General features: G+C 60.2%; 1 protein-coding gene across 5 annotated transcripts in view; it reads left to right on the forward strand.

The window, feature by feature from the left end:
• Positions 1–18,441, forward strand: part of FGD3 (FYVE, RhoGEF and PH domain containing 3) — a 48,446-nt gene extending 30,005 nt beyond the window's left edge. For all 5 annotated transcript variants that reach the window (XM_019808115.2, XM_002927415.4, XM_011234977.3 and 2 more), the window contains 12 exons: positions 2,289–2,427; positions 2,895–2,953; positions 5,454–5,600; positions 5,854–5,946; positions 7,285–7,364; positions 8,395–8,425; positions 9,295–9,402; positions 10,365–10,427; positions 14,999–15,121; positions 16,607–16,750; positions 17,210–17,356; positions 17,633–18,441. In XM_019808115.2, coding sequence (XP_019663674.1) covers positions 2,289–2,427; positions 2,895–2,953; positions 5,454–5,600; positions 5,854–5,946; positions 7,285–7,364; positions 8,395–8,425; positions 9,295–9,402; positions 10,365–10,427; positions 14,999–15,121; positions 16,607–16,750; positions 17,210–17,356; positions 17,633–17,842 — 1,344 coding nt within the window. In that variant the 3' untranslated portion in view covers positions 17,843–18,441. The remainder of the gene's footprint in view (positions 1–2,288; positions 2,428–2,894; positions 2,954–5,453; positions 5,601–5,853; positions 5,947–7,284; positions 7,365–8,394; positions 8,426–9,294; positions 9,403–10,364; positions 10,428–14,998; positions 15,122–16,606; positions 16,751–17,209; positions 17,357–17,632) is intronic.
• Positions 18,442–19,594: the final 1,153 nt, after the last annotated feature.

Consider the following 19,594-nt stretch of genomic DNA (forward strand, 5'->3'; position numbering starts at 1 on the left):
GTTATTTGCCAAACAAAATTTTTGGGTTTTTTTTTAAGATTTTTATTTATTTATTAGAGAGACAACCAGCGAGAGAGGGAACACAAGCAGGGGGAGTGGGAGAGGAAGAAGCAAGCTCCCAGCAGAGCAGGGAGCCCGATGTGGGGCTCGATCCCAGGACTGTGGGATCACACCCTGAACCAAAGGCAGACGCTTAACGACTGAGCCACCCAGGTGCCCCAGAATTTTTGGTTTTTAGGTAGCCACATTCACCAGATTTTTTTTAAAGTGAAGGTTTTTTTTTTTTTTTAAAGATTTTATTTATTTATTCGACAGAGAGAGAGACAGCCAGCGAGAGAGGGAACACAAGCAGGGGGAGTGGGAGAGGAAGAAGCAGGCTCCCAGAGGAGGAGCCTGATGTGGGGCTCGATCCCGTAACGCCGGCATCACGCCCTGAGCCGAAGGCAGACACTTAACCCGTGTGCCACCCAGGCGCCCCTAAAGTGAAGGCTTTTTTTTTTTTTTTCAAGATTTGTTGTCAGAGAGAGAGCACATGCACATGTGCACACATGAGCTGGGGAGCGGCAGGCAGAAGGAAAAGCACACTCCTCGCTGAGCAAGGAGTCCGTTGTGGGACTCGATCCCTGGGGTCGTGACCTGAGCCAAAGGCAGAGGCTTAACCTACTGAGCCACCCAGGTGTCCCACAGTCACCAGTTTTTAAATAATATAATGTGTTAAAAAATTTTCAAAGTAATGCTTATGCATTTCCTATCCCATATCTAGATTACGTTTTCTTCTAATGTTACAGCTTCATTTAAAAAACTTAGAATTGCTAGTCCAGAATAGTTTCCAGATGGATTGTGGTATGAGGTAATAATTCAGTTTTCTTTCTGTGAATGGTTAGCCGCTTGTCCCAACATCCTGTGTGTGTACCCTGAGCACCACGCTTGAACATCACATGGTCTGTGCACACACACCATACACACACGTGTGCACGCATGTGTTCACACACACACACATACACGCATTCCTCTGTAGCTTTCTACATTTTCCCCAGACCCTGCAGCCATCGGGTCACCCGTGATTTCCTGGTATGGAGTCCTAAATGCCCCCACGTCCCTCAGTACCCCATCCCTGCCCAGAGAGGACAGTTCCGATCCCAAGTCCTTCCTCCCCCCAGCACCCTCACCCCTGGTCTGGGCCCGCCCTGGCTGTGCTCATGGATCGCCCCTCCAGCCTCCCAGGCTGTGTCCGTGGCTGACCCACAGCCCTGAGTGACCAGAAGGAACTGGGAGCTCACACTGCCTGCGTCTGCAGGGTCTGGCAGCACCACTGGCCCGGACGCCGGGAGGCTGGAGGTGTAGGCAGTGCAGGTGTGGGGGTTGTGCACTCCTGCTAGGGCACGAGGTGCACTGTGGTTTTCTCTCCCAGGAAGCACGTGCTCCCTACGGTGTACCCCCCATGGTCTTAGGAAGTTTCTCACAGGGAAATACTTTGGAATTCCGTGAACTTCTGGTTCCTGGTCACCCCTGATAATTCTCCCCTTCGTGATAGCTGCACACTGGCCTTTCTCTGGCCCTGTTGTGTCGAGGGCTCTTGGAGCTCTTTCGAGCTGGAAGTTTTTCTGTGGTGGGCCCTGAGTGGTGCGGGTGGCAGGCGGGGCGAAACAGGGGGACAGTGTACCCCCCCCAGCAGGTGCAGGGGGAAGGCAGGAGGGTCTCAACCAAGGAACACGTGCCAGGGCATCTGCAGGAAGAGGAGGCAGGCAGCTAGGGCAGGGGCCCCAGTGGGACAGCATGGAGGTGACACAGTGGCCACCCGAGGGTGTGGAGCCCGTGAGCAGTGCTGGGGAGGGCGGGGCACAAGGCCTGAGCGTCCACCCCTGCACTCAGGGTCACACTTGTATCAGAGCACCCAGCCACAGTCAGAGCGGCTTCTAGACAGAGCCGCAGGTCCTGCTGTGTGGGGAGCTCCTGATGTCCAGGGAGGGAAGAGGCCCAGCCTCCAGCACCCGAGCAAGTGAGAGAGTGTGTGAACATGGGATGGGGGGATTACGCATGAGGGAAGGGGACAGTCATGGTGCAAGGACTAGTTTTCTCCCGTGAGGACACGTATAAAAACCAGTGCGGGGGTCTGGGTCCTTGCTCCATTGTTCAGTCTGTCCAAGCCTTGCTTCACCCTGCAGTAATGTGGTCTGCAGTCAGCAGGGTGCAGGTGCCGTGGAGGCCAGAAACGGGTGGTGGCAGCTGGGGGGGAGGCATCCACACGTGTGTCTGCAGGTGCCCCACGCTGCTTGTCTCCCCTGCAGAAGCAGGAGGTGTGCGGGAACCTGACGCTGCAGCACCACATGCTGGAGCCCGTGCAGAGGGTCCCGCGCTATGAGCTGCTGCTCAAGGACTATCTGAAGAGGCTCCCAGGAGACGCCCCCGACCGGAAGGATGCGGAAAGTGAGCCCAGCAGCCACCAGGCCACAGGGCTCCTGGGCAGTGGGAGCTGGGGCCCCTGATAGAAACCCACAGAGAGAGAGGAGAGATAAGAGGCAGGGACAGAGACAGAACGCAGCAGATCCCAAAGTGTCGCCAAGCACATCTCGGGAAGTAATTGCGAGGGGAAAACCGCCCTACCCCCACTGCTGTGTGAGGGGTGGGCCCTGGTTCTGGGGAGGGGGCTGCTAGATGCTGGCAGAGCTCAGGCCCCAAGAAAGGCCTTGTGGGCCTGGGGAGGGGGACAGCATGGGGAGTAGGGTGCCAGCCCCAGCAGACCCCCTTACCAAATGGAGTCTGCAGGGCCCCACCCCTGCCTGGGCCAGGCCTCCTGAGCAGCCCCGGACACCCACAGGGAAGGGTGGGAGCAGGGCGGCCCCCCGTGAGGCCAGCAGGCACCCCACAGCCTGACTCGTGTCTTCATCCTGCAGGGTCCTTGGAACTCATCTCCACCGCTGCCAACCACTCCAATGCTGCCATTCGGAAAATGGTGAGTGTGGGGCTCCTGGAGGATGCCCGAGGGCCCCACAGCAGGCACACTGCCCGTGGACAGGGGCTCCGTCATGAGCTAGACAGGCCCACCCGTTACTAGCTGTGTGGCTCCATATCAGCCAGCTCCGGCGGCTGTACCAGAATCCTGCAGACGGCTCATGCCACAGCACATCTCGCAGCTAGGTGCCCGCAGCTTCCGTTTCTGACTTGCGGGCTGCAGCCCCCTCGTGCGTCTGCACGCGGCAGGCAGAGCATGCTCTCTGGTGTCCCGTCAGGGCTGCAACCCTATCGTGGGGCCCCCACCCCCAAGGTCACCACCTCATCTAAACTTCACCTTCCGAGGGCGCCACCTCCAGACACAGCTCAGAGGTGGAGGGGATGGCATCCCCCTGTTGATGTAACACCTCTGAAGTCTGGAGTCTGTGGATTGGGGAGCTCTCCTGGAGGCCACGCCCTGTGGTGACCCAGTGGCCCTGTCCCTTGTGTGGCCTGCACAGTGCCTCGGCAGAATTTCTAAGTTCTCGCCCAGAATTACAGATCAGGGCTGTTCACAGGAGAATCCAAACTCCTGGCTTTACTGGGAAACCCGGTAAGCTCCACCCCACAGCCTGTGCTCTCGGTCGTTCCCCAGGTCACCACAGTCCCCACCCAGTCCTGGTGTTTCCCAGTTCTGAGACCTGTTTATTTTCAAATGGGCACTGTTTTTTGAGAGGAAAAAAAGTGAAATATTTGTTTGACCCCATCTCTCTCCATCGTGAGAAACAAAAGGCAGCAGCTTGCTTCAGCACAGCCATTGCCGCGTGCGGTCCTGTCGCATGTCCTCCTTAGCTGCCTGTCCTTAGGTTTGCTCGGGGGCCCCTGGGACAGACCAGCCTAACATCAGGCCCACGGTGGGGCGTCCACTGCAACCCAAAGAGGTCACAGTTTGCTCTGAGTCCTTTCTGTTGAATTTCCCTTTCCACCTCCCCACGACTAAATCTGATGGAGGTGAAAGAACTGCTTCTCGGACTCTCTGGTCACGAGCTCACATGGAGCCAGCCTGTGGACGTTTGGGGGAGCCTTTGTGGGTTCCCATCTCTGAGGGATGTGGACGAGGCCTGAGGCTTCCCCGCAGGGTGGACTCCTTCCCCACCTGTAGCACACCGGTAGCAGTTCTCTCTCCTGGTCTGGTGAGGCTTCTGCCCACCAGGTGTGATGGGTGGGGGGCTCTGGCATGGGGTCTGGGTCTGACCCCAGGACATGGCCTTAGGGAATGATCAGTGTGTGCTCATGAGAGCCCCTGCACACTCCCACCGGTCCCCACCCCCGTCAGCCTGGACCACTGCCCAGACTTCTCCCAGCCTTCCCAACTGCAGTCTGCCCAGTTTCTGATCCATACTTCTCCAGTTCAGAGCTTTCTATGGGAACCTGTTTGTCACTCTCTGTTGTGAATCCTCTGACCTGTTACTGCCTCCAGGGTGCGCACCAGCTGTCCTACATGTACACCGGGTCCCCCAGTACACGGCGGGTGCATGCCCCCCAGTTCAGGCTGGGTGCACACCTGGCCCCCCAGGACACACAAGGCCCTTTGGCCCTGCCCTGCCTGCTTCTGCTCACCCTCCATGCTCACTCCCCTTTCGCCCCCACACGCACGTCGACTGTCTGGACCAGAGACAGAAGGGCTAGCCAAAGCAGCCTGTTTCCAGACTATGTAGGCTGAGATTGGCCAGGTGTGAGAGAAGCAGCTGCTGTGGCATGGCAGGTCCAGGGTCTGTGTCCCTGAGTTGATGTGACTGCAGGCCCAGCTCTGCCTTTGGCTGCACTCGTTCCTTGGGTCCCAGCTGCAGCCCCGTGTGCTAGCAGAGACCAGTCAGGGCCAATGGCCTCTGGGCCCAGAGCTGGGTCCACAGGCTACCACCCCTTTCCTATCACACCCAGGGGCCTTGGTTGGCCAGTGACCACCCAGCCAGTCTTGAGGCCAGAGGGAGAGGACCTGCAGACTTGCAGAGGTCTGGGCATGAGGGCGCTGGGCCGCATGGTCTGAGTGTGGAACAGGAAACCAGGCAAGGTCACCACAGGCAGTGATGATGGTCCAGGGCGAGAGCCCTAGCACCTGAAATACCTCCTCTGACCATAGAAGGGCCATCCTGGTTCTCTAGCAGAAACACCTCCAGCAGCTCACTGGACTTGTCCATGCCTCGGTTTCCTGGTCGGTAAATTGGGAATAAAATGGCCCCTACCTCCCCGGTCGGTGCTGGAATTAAACGAGCTGATGCCCACGTTGTGTGCGGGCACAGCCTGGCCCGCAGCAGTGGTGGTAGCCATTCTCTGCGGGCGAACCTGGGTCCATGTTTCAGTGCCCAGCCTGAGCGTCACCCCGCGTTTTCCCGCCCACCCCACTGTCAGCAGGCCGGTGAGCCCGTCCTGGTTCCGATTCCGGGCCACGCTTGCAGGAGGGGCTCCCCTCACCCCCGGCCCCCCCTCGGCCGCCGTGGGCCTGAGCCCTGTGTCTCTCATAGGAGAAAATGCACAAGCTCCTGGAGGTGTACGAGCGACTGGGCGGGGAGGAGGACATCGTCAACCCCGCCAACGAGCTGATCAAGGAGGGCCCCATCCAGAAGCTGTCGGCCAAGAACGGCACTGCGCAGGACCGCCACCTCTTCCTGGTCAGGCCCCGCCCCGCGCCAGGGCCCCTCCCCCTCGCTGCCAGAGCCCCGCCCCTGCCCTGCCCACCACACCCCTTCAGAGCCACGCCCCTGCCCTCGCCCCATTCCTTAACCTCGGAGCCACGGAGCCACGGCACGCCCTGCCCGCCACACCCCTTCATCATGCCGCCACGCCCTGCCCAGCCCTGCCCCACAGCCATGCCTGGCCTCCTCTCTGTGGGGCGTCCTCACCCTGCACTTGTCCGGATTGCAGTTCAACAGCATGATCCTTTACTGTGTGCCCAAACTGCGGCTCATGGGCCAGAAGTTCAGTGTCCGGGAGAAGATGGACATTTCGGACCTCCAGGTGAGTGAGCCCTTCCCTCTCACATGATCCCCTGGCAGGGCACGCGACAGGGTGGGGACACCGAGCTCTGGCTGCTGGAGGGGCACCCCTGTGCACTTGGTCTGCCACCCACTTTTCGAGCTTTGGCTCTGTGACCCACGTGTGGCCCGAGCATTTCTGAGGGCCACTCAGCCTGGCATTGTGCGTGGTTGAGCAGGACCCTGTCCCTCTACTTGGCCTACATGCCCGGGCGCTGCTGCCCTGTGCCTGCAGGACGAAGGACAGCATCAGAGTCCGGGCCAGCCTCTTTCCCTGTGAGGTTGGTGCTCAGAGCCCTATTTACAGACCCGAAAGCGAAGCTTGGGGTGAAAGTGGACAGGGGGCCCTCCCTTCCCCTGGTCCCCTGGTCCCTGCTCTCTCCTCTCCTGCTCCGTCTTGGAGTCCAGATGAGGTTCTGCAGGCCCAGGGTCCAGACGACGTGTTGTCCTTGCCGTCCCTTGTCTCCTGAGCCTCTCCCTGTCTCCAGCACAGGGGCCACAGGAGCTGGAATCTGCCCCCTCTCCTGTGGGAGGGCTCTCAATTAACCGCCACTCCACAAATACTAAGTCAAGTAGTTAACCGGTTTTAAAATGTGAAGGTTTGCCTTAGTGATACAAGAAAAATTACTTCTTACTTCGAAGTTCTTTGAACCTCAGCTTAAGAAACAGCATTAAAAGTAAAAGCTACAGAAGAAAACGTTTTTTCTCGTTGTTAGAAGAAATCATTCTCGTGGGTGTTTTTATGTAAGAAATCGGTGGTGGATGGGTAGCTAGACGTGCTAATACAGAAGCTCTCAACTTTGGGGCATTTGGGAAATTCCTGGTATGAGGCCCAATCCCAGATTCTGGGTGGGCCCACATCTCCCTATGGCCCGGCTGTGGTGCTGACAGTGGGGGGCCTGAGGGCCACATCCAGCCAAGTGTCTTGGGGTGGGGTGTCAGGGATGAGGGGTGGCTTCCCATCGCAGGGGCTGGTGGATCAGAGACCCCTGCAGAGTGGTACAGAGCCTCGTGGCCCTTTTAAGACTCCCGTTCCCCTCTCAGAGGCCTTCAGGTGCCACGGTGGGAGAACTTCCCCTTGTCTGGGCTGGTGGCTGACTTGCCAGGACGTCCTGAACGCGGGAGGGTTTGGCCGGCACCGTTCCAGGCGCAGGGGATGAGAGGTCCTAGCCCTCCTTCATGGACCAGCCTCCCCGGTGTCCCACCCGTTGGGTCACCTGTACCCCCTCCTCAAGGAAGACCGTGTCTGAGAGCATGAGGGCCGCTCAGGGCCCTCTAAGCAACCGGTTGTTTGTTTTGTCCTTGGCCCCTGTCCCTCTAGGTGCAGGATATCATCAAGCCAAACTCAGCACACACGTTCATCATAACGGGAAGGAAACGGTCCCTGGAGCTGCAGACTCGGTACGATGGCTGTCCCAGCATTTGCTGCTGCGACCTGACATTTTAGCCGATGGCATCCTTTTCTAAACAGGATAATCTCATGGTTTGCTGTTTTTGGTTCATTTTATTCACTTATTTGTATTTTAAAACAGAACAGTTCTAAAGGGAAGTTGATGAAAATTGAGCCTCTGCCTTCCTCTTCCCCCGACCAGCAGACATTCGTACCCACCTCCGAGGTGTCCTTCCCGAACTTCTGCATGCACGAACACGTCCCAAGTTTTAAAATTACACACAGCTGTTTACCGTATAGTCTATTCTTCTTCTTGCTTTTTTCACTTAATTTGCTAGAAATCATCCCATATCTGAGCCCTGTTTTCAGAAGCAGCATAATTCTCCATCACAATCACCGACCAGGCACCCAGGCTCCTTCCGGGTTGCTCTGGCAAAAGGTGCTGCAAGCAGCGTCCTTACACACGTTTTGTGCGTATTTGTCCTTCTGTCTGTCAGAATGTTCCCTAAAGTAGAACTGTTGGTCAAATGGTAGCACATCTGCTTTAAGTTTTAGGAGCCATCGTCACCCCCCCCCCACCGGGCGATTGGTGCCAGGCTTGTGCTCTCACTGGGGGAGTGTGTGGGAGAGCCTCTCATTTCCACCAGCAATGTGAGATCTTTGTAATGACTTGTTGTGGTCCGGGGGGTGAGGTGTTGACTTACATCCATTGCAGAGGGGTCTGCAGACCACACCTGACCACACCCGACTATACATGACCCTGTCTAGCCACATCTGACCACTTGACGCCACTTAGCCATACTTGACTCCACACCTGCCCCACCTCATTGCCCCTGACCACACCTGGACACACTTGACTCCACCTAAGTCCACCTGGACACGCCTGCCCACAGTGTACCAGCGCACTCAAGTATGGTCTTCCAGGCCTTGAGCTGCCCTTAGAGGCTGTGAGCAGCTCAGGCATGTGCCCCAGGACTGAGAGGGGCCTGGGTGTTAAGTGTTTGAGACCGGGTTAATAAGATACCGTGTTTGTTATTGTAGGACGGAAGAGGAGAAAAAAGAATGGATTCAGGTGAGGCTTCTAGAATTTTAAAGTATTCAGATGACCAAATTCGTGTGCAGTGTGGACATTTCATGCTGGAGCAAGGGATGGAGCGGCCCCGTGACTCCCCAGGCATTGCCCACCCGTCCGTCCGTCCTGAAGTGATGAAGCACCCTCACTAAGTACCTTCAGACGCCACCGGCCTTTTAATCCGTTCAGCTGTTTAGCACCGCAGTAAATAAGCCGCAGTGAATAAGCCAACCGCAAGGGCTGGAGCCGGGCAAGCAGGGAGGGGCCCTCACCCCGGGGGTGGATCTGTGCTGTCTGGGGGGCCCAAGGGGACCATCACCCTCTCCCCACCGCCAGCCAGCAGGAGCAGCGGGTTACGTGGGACGAGCAGTTGGACTTAGAGAGTGGGGCCTATGCTTCCAGAAGCAGCCAGGCAGGGAGGTGGTCAGTGTCCTGGGGCAGCCAGAGCAGACTTGGGACCAGCTACAGGGGACAGAGACCATAGCCTGCGAGGGCAAAGGTCAGAGCAGAGGCTGAGGCAAGGAGCCTGACATAGCGCTAACTGGGAAGGCCCCGTGGCTTCCTGAATTCATAGGATAGAAACCTGGGCAGGGGGAGAAAAAGGAAATTCAAACAGACATGAGGGGCACATGCCGATGCAGGAAACGGAGCCATGTCCAAAAATCCACGTAGTGTGTCCGGGAAGCATCCATGGCAGCCTGGAACACTGGCATTGCACCCAGCCGCGTGTGGGTTGGGCCTGGACCTGTGTCCGGTCGGTTGGGGACATGCGGGAACCCAGGACCTGTCCATGGGGACAGAGGTGCACAATCCCTGCCTTCCAGGACGAGCTCGCTGATGGCCCTTGTTCCCTGTGGTTTTTGTCTCAGGTCATCGAGGCCACCATCGAGCGGCACAAGCAGAACAGCCAGACCTTCAAGGCTTTCAGTGGCTCCTTTGGTCACGAGGAGGACCCCTCCCTCGCTCCAGATTCCCCTGTGAGCACCAGCGCCCTAGGGGCGAGGGAGGGACCTGGAGGGGATATGCTCCAGCCCCCTTGTGGAAGGGCTGACATCTCAGAGGGAAGCTGGTCCCTGCACTCTCCCTGTGTCAGGGACCAGGGGCTGGGAGGTGGGCAGAGCTCACTGCCTGCCCTTTGCTGAGCACCAACATGGTGGGCCAAGCCTTACAAGGTGCCGGCAGGAAGAATGGACCTGCATGAAGCTGCATGTCAGGTGGGGCTGGGATCTCATCAGCAGGGGCAGCTCGCTTGTCCCCATACAGAGCCACCCCGGGGGCCAAGGGGAGCCAGGAGGCAGATCCCTGCAGCTGCCCATTGGGGGGCCCCCGGGCCACAGCCCTCTCCTGTGGGTACAACTGCTCATGCCTCCAGAGTAAGGGTTCCTCACTCCCACCTCCTACCAGAGGCCCTCTTAAAACCAGGGATGCCCAGCCTAGCCCGGGCCAGCGCCCCATGGCCCCAGCACCAGGCCTGGCTGGCCCTCCTCACGGCCTTATCGGCCCCTTAATGTTTGCATCAGATCTACTCTATTTTCTTGCTTTCTGAACATCTCTTAGAAGAGAACTTTGCATCCCTCCCAGGCTGCCTTGAACAGAGGCGTCATGGGCTCAGAACCATCTCTGTGGTCAAAGTGGTGCCCGAGGAGCAGGCTTCCCCCTCCCTAGAAGGCCTGAGGATGGAGCTAGAACCCCGGGCCGCTTACTGAGGCTGGCACGATGTTGCTGGGGGCGGGGGGGCTGCAGGCCTCCGGGGGTGTCCCACACTGCGCCAGGGAGGAACGCGTCCCCAGACTCCTAGCAAACACAGGCCCCGATGGCCTTTTTCTTGACCCTGTGGTCAGACGGAGGGCTGGGGGTGCTGTCGGCGGTCAGTGCTGCACTGGATGCCCATGTGTGGCCCGGGATGCCCCCTCATGCTGGCTGTCTCTGTTCCCTCCAGGTGATGAGTGCCAGCTCCGAGGAGCCTGTGGTGGCAGCCGGTGGAGGAGGGGGTGCTGCAGGGGTGAGTGACCCCCCCAGCTTCAGCAGGGGCAGGCGGCAGAGGGTGAGGTCAGACCAGGGAGCCCTCCGGGGTGAGGTCCGGGGTGAGCCACCCCCATGTACCCTGAGTGCCCACAGTGATAGGCTCCGGCCCGGTTGGGAGGGGGCTGGGGGCGTCTGCTGGGACCCACACATCTGTTAGGTCAGTTGGGTGGACGTCACACAGCTGTGTTCTTTATCTCGTGTGGAAAGTATGTGGTTAAAACGACTCAAGGTGGTACCTGATCCTTAGGCAGCTCAGCCATCCAGAGAGGAAAGGTCAGCCCCCTGGTCCTGGGGGTCGGGAGGACAGGCAGGGGCACTCTCAGGGAAGGCTTCTCAGAGGCGGTGTCTGACCCATCTCTTGGGCTCAGGAGGATGGAGGGAGGTCCTTGCTGCAGGCCCAGGAAGGCAGTGGTGCCCCAGACCCCCCATCCACACCTGCTCACCTTCTCTCCACCTGGGCCAGTGCAGGCAGGGGCGGGTGGTGAGCAGCCTGTGTCCTGTCCCCCCCACCAGGGGCAGGCCGTGGGTGTGCTGGAGCCCCTCCTCTCTGCCAGTTGTGTGGGGATTTGTTAGGGGAGTGAGTGTGTGTGCCTGGCCCATCGTGAGCGTCCAGTACAGGGGAGCTTGGTTACTGACCCCTGGCGCACCAGTCGTGAGGCCTGCTGACAGTTGTGCCCCGAGACACCGGGGGGTGTAGTTCCTGCAAGCTGCCAGGTGACGCTCCTGGACAGGTTGGTGGGGAAGGGCTGGAGGCCCACACTGGGGCTGTCTGCCCGAGCCCCAGCCTGAGCCCTAGACAGGGGTTTGCTCCTGAGTCCCCCATTCACTCCAACCTGCCAGCCTCTGCCTTCCTCTCCCACACCCTCACCTCCCAGGCCCCCATCCCCTGGCTGGTGCTGCCCCTCGGACAGCCTAGAACTGCTAATGAGTCTCCTGAATTCCACAGTGAGGCCCAGAGCTCCCCCGGTGAGGTGGTGCAGGCCTTGTGGGTTGGTCGTTGTGCTGGGCGGCCCCACCTTAGAGAGAGGCTTGATGGACAGGCCTGGTCTCTGCTCCAAACCCTGCGTTGGGAAGGGGCACTGGAAGTGGCTTTCCAGGGGCGGCCATTGTCTCCTTTGCCACAGGGAGCAGGGTTTGGCATGAGCTGAATTTTTAGTAAGCATACGTTCGTCTCCCACCTTGGTCCATGCTGGGAGGCCCGGGACAGGAGCACCCAGATGCTGCAGTGCCCCACTCCTTACAAGAGCAGAACCTGGGCCCCCAACCTGTGTCCTTGGGCTACCGGCTGTTGGGAATACCTTGAGAAGCTTTGGGCCCCAGGGAAAGATGGAGCATTTGGGGGACATGATAGGTGTAGGGGCCAAAGGACAGGAGGAACCCCCTTCTTCAGGCAGTGAAGCTCCCTCTTGGCGCTGGGGTCCAGAATGTGGTCCCCAGTAGTGTCATTGAGGCAAGCAGCATGGAAGCGGCATGGGCAGTGGGGGAGGGATGGTCTTGTCACAGCCCATGAACCCCCTGAGGTGCTTCCTCACCCTCCTGGCCCGCCCTCCTCTCGCTCCACCCTGCCCCAGGGCCTTTGCACCTGCCCAGAACCCACAACACACAAACACAGTAACAGACAGTGGCCCGGTGCTTTTCTCCCCTTGTGTGCTATGAGCACAATGTTGGTAGATCTGGGGCAGCTCAGTGTGGGCGAAGGTCTGGCCATAAGGGCTTGACCGTGACCTGCTCAGTGTGCATTTGTGGAAGGTGCTCCAAAATGAGTTTTCATTCTGACCCCAAAAGAGTGATTCTTGCTGGCTGCAGATTTAAGCTTTTTGTTAGCACACTTAGAGAGGAAGGTAGCCTCCCATGTGTCTGCTGGTGTCGTTCCCTGAGCCCTGGTGTCCTCAGACACACGGTTCCGCAAGCACCCCTTTCCTAAGAGGAGCTCGGCCCAGGCCAGGAAGTTTTGCAAGGTGGCTGAAGCCTTCTGTGCTCTGCAGAACTCATGTAGCTCTTCACGGATTGCTTCCCAGGGCTCAGACCTTTGGGGGGACACGTGCACCCCTCCAAGATGCCAAGTCAGGGCCTACCCCACCACCTGGCCACCACCTGAGGGGGCACAATGGTATCTCTGTCCTTCCACCGTGAGCCCACCCTCTGGGGCTCTAGACAGAGTTGCCTGGAAAGAGCAGAGGGGCTGGGCAGGGCTTGTGTCCACAGCCTGCAGGACCGAGGGGCAACTGGGAGGTGCCATCAGAGCCTGGTTTCAAGCCACCTTTGGGGCATGATTCTTACCTGAATGTTCTTCCTACGTCTGTGCTGTGGAACGGAAATCACCCACGTGAATCAGAGCCCCCGCCCTGGGCAGAGGCCCCTGCTGTGCCCGTTGGCTGGGTGCTTCGGGTGCAGACCCGCAGATGCCACGGCTCTACCTGCCTGAGGACGCGGCCCGGCTGTCGATGTTCCAGCACCCAGACAAGGCCTGAGCACCCCTCTCCTGTGAGCGTCTGATAACCCATCCAGAAAGGGAGTGTGAGGAGCCAGGAAGACCAGGCCCACGCTGTGCGGGTGGGCTCCTGACCTGTGTGTCGGGAGCTTGCATGGCCCGGGCTGGAGCGGCATCCCAAGTGGGCACGCTGGGCTATGGTCCACGGCACCGGGAGAGCTGGTGCAGGGCTGCCCCTCAGCCCACACCCCGAGCTGCCTTCTGTCCCGCTGGCCTGTGTGGTGCTGATCTTGGCCTCATACCCCAGCCCCACCGCAGCCGCCGCCTCCAACCCTCATGGGTCAGCCCTCTCCTCCGGGCCTCACCCTGCCTCTTCCCCCAGGATGCCCCCATGGCCTCCTGGCATCAGTGATTCGTGGCTCTGCCCTTGGGCCCAGCCACCCTGCTGCTGACCACTCCCACCTCCGGGCCCTTGGCGTCCTCACCCGGAAGACAGGGACTGTGGGGCCACCCTGAGGGGTGGTGGAGGGTAGGGTGGGGGGCTGCTGGGCCATGGCAGACCTCAGGGATGGCCATGTTCCCCTCATCTCTCCTTCCGTGCCCTGTGTCCAGGTCCCAGGTGGCTCCCTCCCCTGTGTCTGGCCCTGAGCAGTCCTGAGATGGTCTCCAGGAGAGGAGTGCCGAGTGGGGTGGACAGAAGTGGGAACATAAGGCGAAATTGGCAAAGTCAGCCAGGATCCACGTGCTATGATGGGCTTCAGGAGCCATTGCTAACCCCACTGTACGGATGGGAACGCTGAGGCTCAGAGAGGAGACCATCCGTGGTCTCATGGCTGATGAGGGGCAGGGCAGGGCCTGGGGGCTGTCCCCCACCTTGTACGACTCCTCCCCCGATGGGGAAACCGAGGCTCGGCTGGCGACCCTGCTGAGCCCCCACCGAAGCCTCATGCTGCACCTGCCCCCGCCTGCCCCCTGCTCATGTGAAAGCCCTTGCCTCCGTGGTGCTGGGGTCCTGGACACAAGTGGTGTCACGGGCAGGGGCTGGGAGCAGGGCACGCAGGCCCCCCCCCACAGCTCCCGTACTGCTGTCCTTGGTGCGGCTGGGTGCAGCGAGGGGGCAGGGGTTGGGTCTGCTTTCTACTCGTTTACCGTGTTTCTTCCTCTTTTACAAGACGTTCTTGGTGACCAACCCGCTAGAAAGTTACCCTGGCCGCAAAGGGCCAGTAGGAGCCTCTGGGCCTGCTTCCCCCCAGTCTCGTCTCTCTGCTCATCGATCCCCTTTGTGGCAGAAATTCGGTCCTCTGCCGTGAGCCGCTCTGCATTGGGTCCTTCTCCCTCAGCGGCGCCAGGGGCAGCTTTAAACCTCGTCCCTCTTTGTGGCCTCGACTCCTCCTGGCATGGGGGGGGGGCTGCTCCCTTAGTCTGGGACCACATCAGAATTTGGTTTGACAACATATGTGATTGACAAAGAGGGAAAGAAGTGCTTGTTTGTAAAGAGTAAGGAGATGGAGGAAAGTGAGACCTGCCCTCGCCCTCCCAGCCCACCCCTCTCTCTGCAGGGGGTCTGAGGTTCCCGCAGATCTGGCCCAGCTCCCTGAAATGCATTGATGGTGTTGTTGTGACTTGTCCTAAAGCTTGTTGAAGCTCTGTGAACACAAACCACATTGCGTTTCCGGACTTCCTGTTGTTCCCCTTGTCAGCTCCTGGGTGGGAGGACCAGACAGCCTGGCAGAGGTGGAGGGGAGCACAGCCCCAACCCACCCCTCCAGCGCTCACAGGGGCCCAGGGCAGCCCCTGAGCCTCAGGGCCACGGAGCAGGCCACACCAGGCATGGACACCCCCTCCCCGCCTGGGCCGCTGGGCAGACCATTTGCCCAGCGTGGGCTCTGGGCACTGTCTGTGCAGAACCACCAGGTTGTCACTGGCCTCCGTGTCGGCCGGGTCGGTCCAGGCAGAGTTCCAGACCCACTTAGACCCTCCACGTGCGTGATGGTGACCGCAGGGCAGGGCCAGGGCTGAGGCGACGACACCCCAGCCTCATTCCCTTCTGCGTGTTGCTCTGTGCGAGCCCTGCCCGCGTGCTCACCAAGCTGTCCCTGCACACTTGCCTCCCGTAGCTCGAGCCCAGGAGAGGGTCCGCTAAGACCAGGCGCGACAAGGAGAAGCAGGGCTGCACAAGCTGTGGTGAGACCTTCAACTCCATCACCAAGAGGAAGCACCGGTGCAAGCTGTGTGGGGCGGTGAGTGTGAGCGGGCGCAGCTCCCCACGGCGTCCCCTCTAGCACAAGCTAGGGCTGGCGCCCCGGAGCAGACAGGCGACATCCCGTCGGACGTCAACGCTAACCTCCTTTCTCTGGTCGGCTCCGGTGTCTGACCAACGCTGTTGTGGTTGAGAAGGTGCCAGGTTTGGAAGCACAGAGCTCAGCGCTGGGTGCCTGGGAGGAAGGGGGTGAGAGTGACCTCCTGCCCTGTGAGGAGGCGGTGGGGACGGGGAGGTGCGGGTGCAGTCATGGGGGGAGCTCCCTCCTGCCACTTGGATCCAGGTGCTCCAAGGTGCTGAAGGTTGGGTGGGCCTGTGGGATGTGGGGCCACCTTCAGCTGGCACACCAAGTGGTCACCATCTCCGTTTCTCCTCACAGAGCCCCCAAAACCCTTTCTCTTGAGGATGGGCTTCTGAAGTTGATAGTATTGAAAGGGAAGGTTATTCCTGGTAAAAGGACTATTGTTGATTCAAGTATCTAGATTAAGTTATTAAAATGAAATGTATGTTAGCAGGTGGGTCTTAGCACAGAGCTCCTTAGAACTGGTGTTCCAGAGGGCACCAGCGACTGTGCTGGGCGTGGTGTTCATTGTCACGCCCTTGCATGAAACCTTGGACCACTGGGGGAAGGAGAGGTAAATGGATGAGTCCTCAAATGAATGGATAGATGGGCGATGGATGGGTGTGTGAGTAGTGGATGGATGGACGGACGGACGGTTAGATAGAGGGGTGGATAGGTAAGTGGATAGATGAATGGATGGGTGGATGCATGGTGAGTGGCTGGATGGCATGATGGATGGATGGTGGTGAATAGAGGATGGAAAGATGGATGCTGGGTGGGTTGGTGGATGGTTAGATGGTGGGTATGTGAATAGAGGTTGGACAGATGGTAGATGGATGGGTGGGTCGTCATCCATTCATCCACTCACTAATCCAACCATCCATAGAAATAGAAATCCAGTAGAAATCATGGAAATTGCTAAATCGTAGGGTAATTCTATTTTCAGGTTTTTTGGGAATGGATACCTGTTTTCCACAGCAGCTCTCCCATCTTGCATTCACACAAACAATGCACAAGGGGTCGGTTCCTCCACGTCCTCGCCGACATCCTCACCAGTGCTCGTTGTCTGTGTTTTGGGTACTAGCCATCCTGACAGGTGTGAGGTGATACCTGGTACCTCTTTGTGGCTTTGGTTTGCATTTCCCTGATGATCAGTGATGTTGAGCATCTTTCCATGTGCTTGGTGCCTCCTCCCAGTGTTCCTTCCATGCACACAGGCTCCAGGACCCTCCAGGAGAGGAGGCAAGTCCCGGATGGCCAGCGGGGCCAGCGTTGGGGTCCCTGCCCTCTGACCAGGCTCCTGAGGAGAAGCCCTTCCCCTCCACATGCTGTGTCCCTCCAGCCCCTTCCCGGGCAGTCTTCTGTCCCTGGGAGGCGGGGTCACAGGTGCCCTCTGCCTTGCAGGTCATCTGTGGGAAGTGCTCCGAGTTCAAGGCTGAGAATGGCAGGCAGAGCCGCGTCTGCCGAGAGTGTTTCCTGACGCAGCAGGCGGTGCCCGAGAGCCCCAGCTCCGAGGCGGCCCCCGAGGAGCCCAAGCACATCACCGAGGTAGGCAGGCCGGACACTGGGAACCTCCCGACGGGAGCCGGTGTCCCTGGCAGCCTCTGCAGCCCGTGCTCAGAGCAGTAGGCGTCCCTCGTGCGAGGACAGATGTGTGTGTGTGTGTTCAGTGTGTGTTCAGTGTGTGTGCACGTGGTACACGTGTTCGTGGTGTGTGCTTGTGTTCAACGGGAATACACACAGTCCTTCCCTGTGAGCCACACTCTGGTTCTGGCTCTTCCATTTTCCCTTGTTTTTTCGTTATTTCTAGCCTGGCGCCACTCATAGTCTCAGTCCCCTAGAGGGGTCCAGCCTCATACCCCCGGCCCTTGTGGTGACCCTGGGGTGGGTCAGGCTGGCCCAGGCCCTTACCCAGCATGTTCCCAGGAGGCAAGGCCTGCCCCCCCCCCCGCGATGAGGGTGACACGTGCAGCGAGGCTGCCCCTGACCCACCCTTTGTGTCTCCAGAAGCCAGTGGCTGTGGACCCCCAGCCCAGCCTGGTCTGCAGCTACCTGCAGGTGTCGGACAGCGGTGCGGCCTGGAGCGAGGTGTGGGCCTCCATCCCGGCATCAGACCCCCTGGAGCTGGTGCTGCACCGGCAGGGAGAAAGCCAGGTGCGTCCCCCACTTGCCCCCCCAGTTGTGCTGGGGGTTGTGCTCTGATTCTCACAGCCCAGAGTCTGAGGCCCACAGTGCCCAGAGGGGCCTGGGCCACACTGCCTGGTGGGCCACACTGCCTGGGACCAACCCTGCTCTGGTTCCTGTGATCCCGAGCCTTGGTTCCCCTGGCTGCTCAGAGTCACCCCTCTGCTGCCTTCCCGTGGGAAGGACTGTTCTGTGGTGCCAGGACCGCAGAGGCTGGGGTGCTGACCCAGCTCTCGTTTGCTGCAGGACGGCTGGCCGCCACGCACCATCCCCCTCTCTGGCTGCACCGTGAGCATGTTGGACCCCACGGAGAGGCCGGACACCAGGCACGTGTGGCGGCTACAGCAGGCCCAGCAGGCCTTGTACCTGAGCACGCCATCAGCGGACCTGCGGCAGCAGTGGCTGGAGGCCCTGAGCGTGGCTGCCCGTGGGGACTCGGGCCTAGCAGCCCCATGAGCTAAGCCGCGGCCAGGTGTCCTGGCCCTGTGGCCACCCCCGCAGGGAGGTGGTGTCAGAGGCTGTTACTGGCTTGCGGGGCTCCCAGACTGCGGGGGGCGGACAAGCCTCGGGGCACCTCACCCTGGAGGGGCCTTCCTGAGGCGAAGGAAGTGGGCCCACACACCCAGCGTGTGTCCACGAAGAGCCCCGGCAGCGTGGCTTGGAGCGGGGTGCAGATGGACTGTCTGTTACGGGACGCTCAGCTCCGGAAGGCAGAAGGAGCTCCTGGGGGTGCACGGGGACCCCCGATGGAGGTCTGCAGGCATGCTTTCCCTCCCCGTAGCCCCGCCCCCACCGTCTGTACCGCGTGAGCTGAACTGTGACTGGCTCTGGACTCCACCTCCGTCTACCGGTTCCTGACCCCGCAGCCCGCCTCCCCGTTTGGTGGGGCCAGTGGTTGCTGGGGGTATCCCCATGGGACCTCCCTGAGAAACTCCACAGAGGCCAACAGAGGCCTGCCCCTGCATCACGTGGGGATTTGTGCCTGTCTCCCCTGGCCAGCAGCAGGCAGTGCTGGTCTGCGAAAATAAATGCTGGCAGCCAGCAATTGGGCACAGCCTCAGGGCAGGGCCTCCAAAGTGGGCCGACCCCTGGTCAGGCGGGGGAGAGGGTGAGGGCACAGCTAGGCCTACGTGGAGCAGGTCCTACCCTTATGGGTGGGGGAGGCAGTGATGCGCCTGGGCCCAGCCGGCTCCTCTCCCTGGTGCGGTCCCTTCTCCGATCTCTGCTCTCTGCGCTCACTGAGGCCTCCTACATCCTCAAGTCTAGTGGGTTCTTCTCAGGGGCACCCTGTCTGGGATGTTCCCACTTGACAGCTGAGGAAACTGAGTCACAGGAGGTCACGCAGGTCCCAGAACTCCAGACCGAGGGGGCAGCTGGGACTGACCCACTGGGTATGCCGGCGCTCCACTAGGGTCAGGGGTGAAACTAGGCCCCCCACAGCAGGTGCCCACCTGGGGTCCTCCCGGCCAGCCCCCCAGTGAGTTCTCTGGGCTCTGTCCTGCCCAGCAGCCAGGGGTACCCCCGCACAGGTTTCCATGGTGACCTCAGGCAGGGCCCTGCCCTCACGGGGCAGCCCTGAGGTGGGCATACTAACCCCGCCCCCGCCCCCCAGAGTCCTCTGCAGTCCACGGGAGAGCCCCGGGGCCAGCCGTGGGCCCCACAGGCTGTGGCTGTAGCAGGACTGGGAGGCATGCCTCCACTGCCCGTTTTGGACTGGGCCTTGAGGCTGTGCGGGAAGGAGTCCCCTCTGTGTGGAGCCACGTTTCCTGCAGTGTGGGGAGTGGTGCCCGGGTGTGGAGGAGCGGTCAGAGGAGGGGAGGTCCCTGGGAGACCACCTTCCTGGGCAGGTGCTGCAGGAAGAGCGCCCAGCCCTAGGGCAGGGCCACGAGGGGCCCGCAGAGCGGGCTGGGGGCCACAGGGCCTGGCCCTGCGTTTCCCCAGTGTCTCCTTTGGGGTTGCTCTGAGAGGCGGGTGCTGCGGGGTGGTCTTGGGAGTGTGAGCGGGCCTGGCTGGCTGCCGCGGGGTCGATCTGGGTGCTGGTGGAGACAGGACCATGGGTCCCTGGCAGGTCTCCAGGAAGAGCCCCATGATGGGCAAGTCAGAGGCTGCAGTTTTGAACTGTTCAGGACATGACTCCCGCAGAGTGTGAGGCCCCAGTGGGCACGTCTGTCCCCAGGGCCTGGGCTCCTTCCCAGCCCGACGTCCTGC

The sequence above is a fragment of the Ailuropoda melanoleuca genome, chromosome 17 (genome assembly GCF_002007445.2).
Source record: "Ailuropoda melanoleuca isolate Jingjing chromosome 17, ASM200744v2, whole genome shotgun sequence".
Classification (NCBI taxonomy): domain Eukaryota; kingdom Metazoa; phylum Chordata; class Mammalia; order Carnivora; family Ursidae; genus Ailuropoda; species Ailuropoda melanoleuca.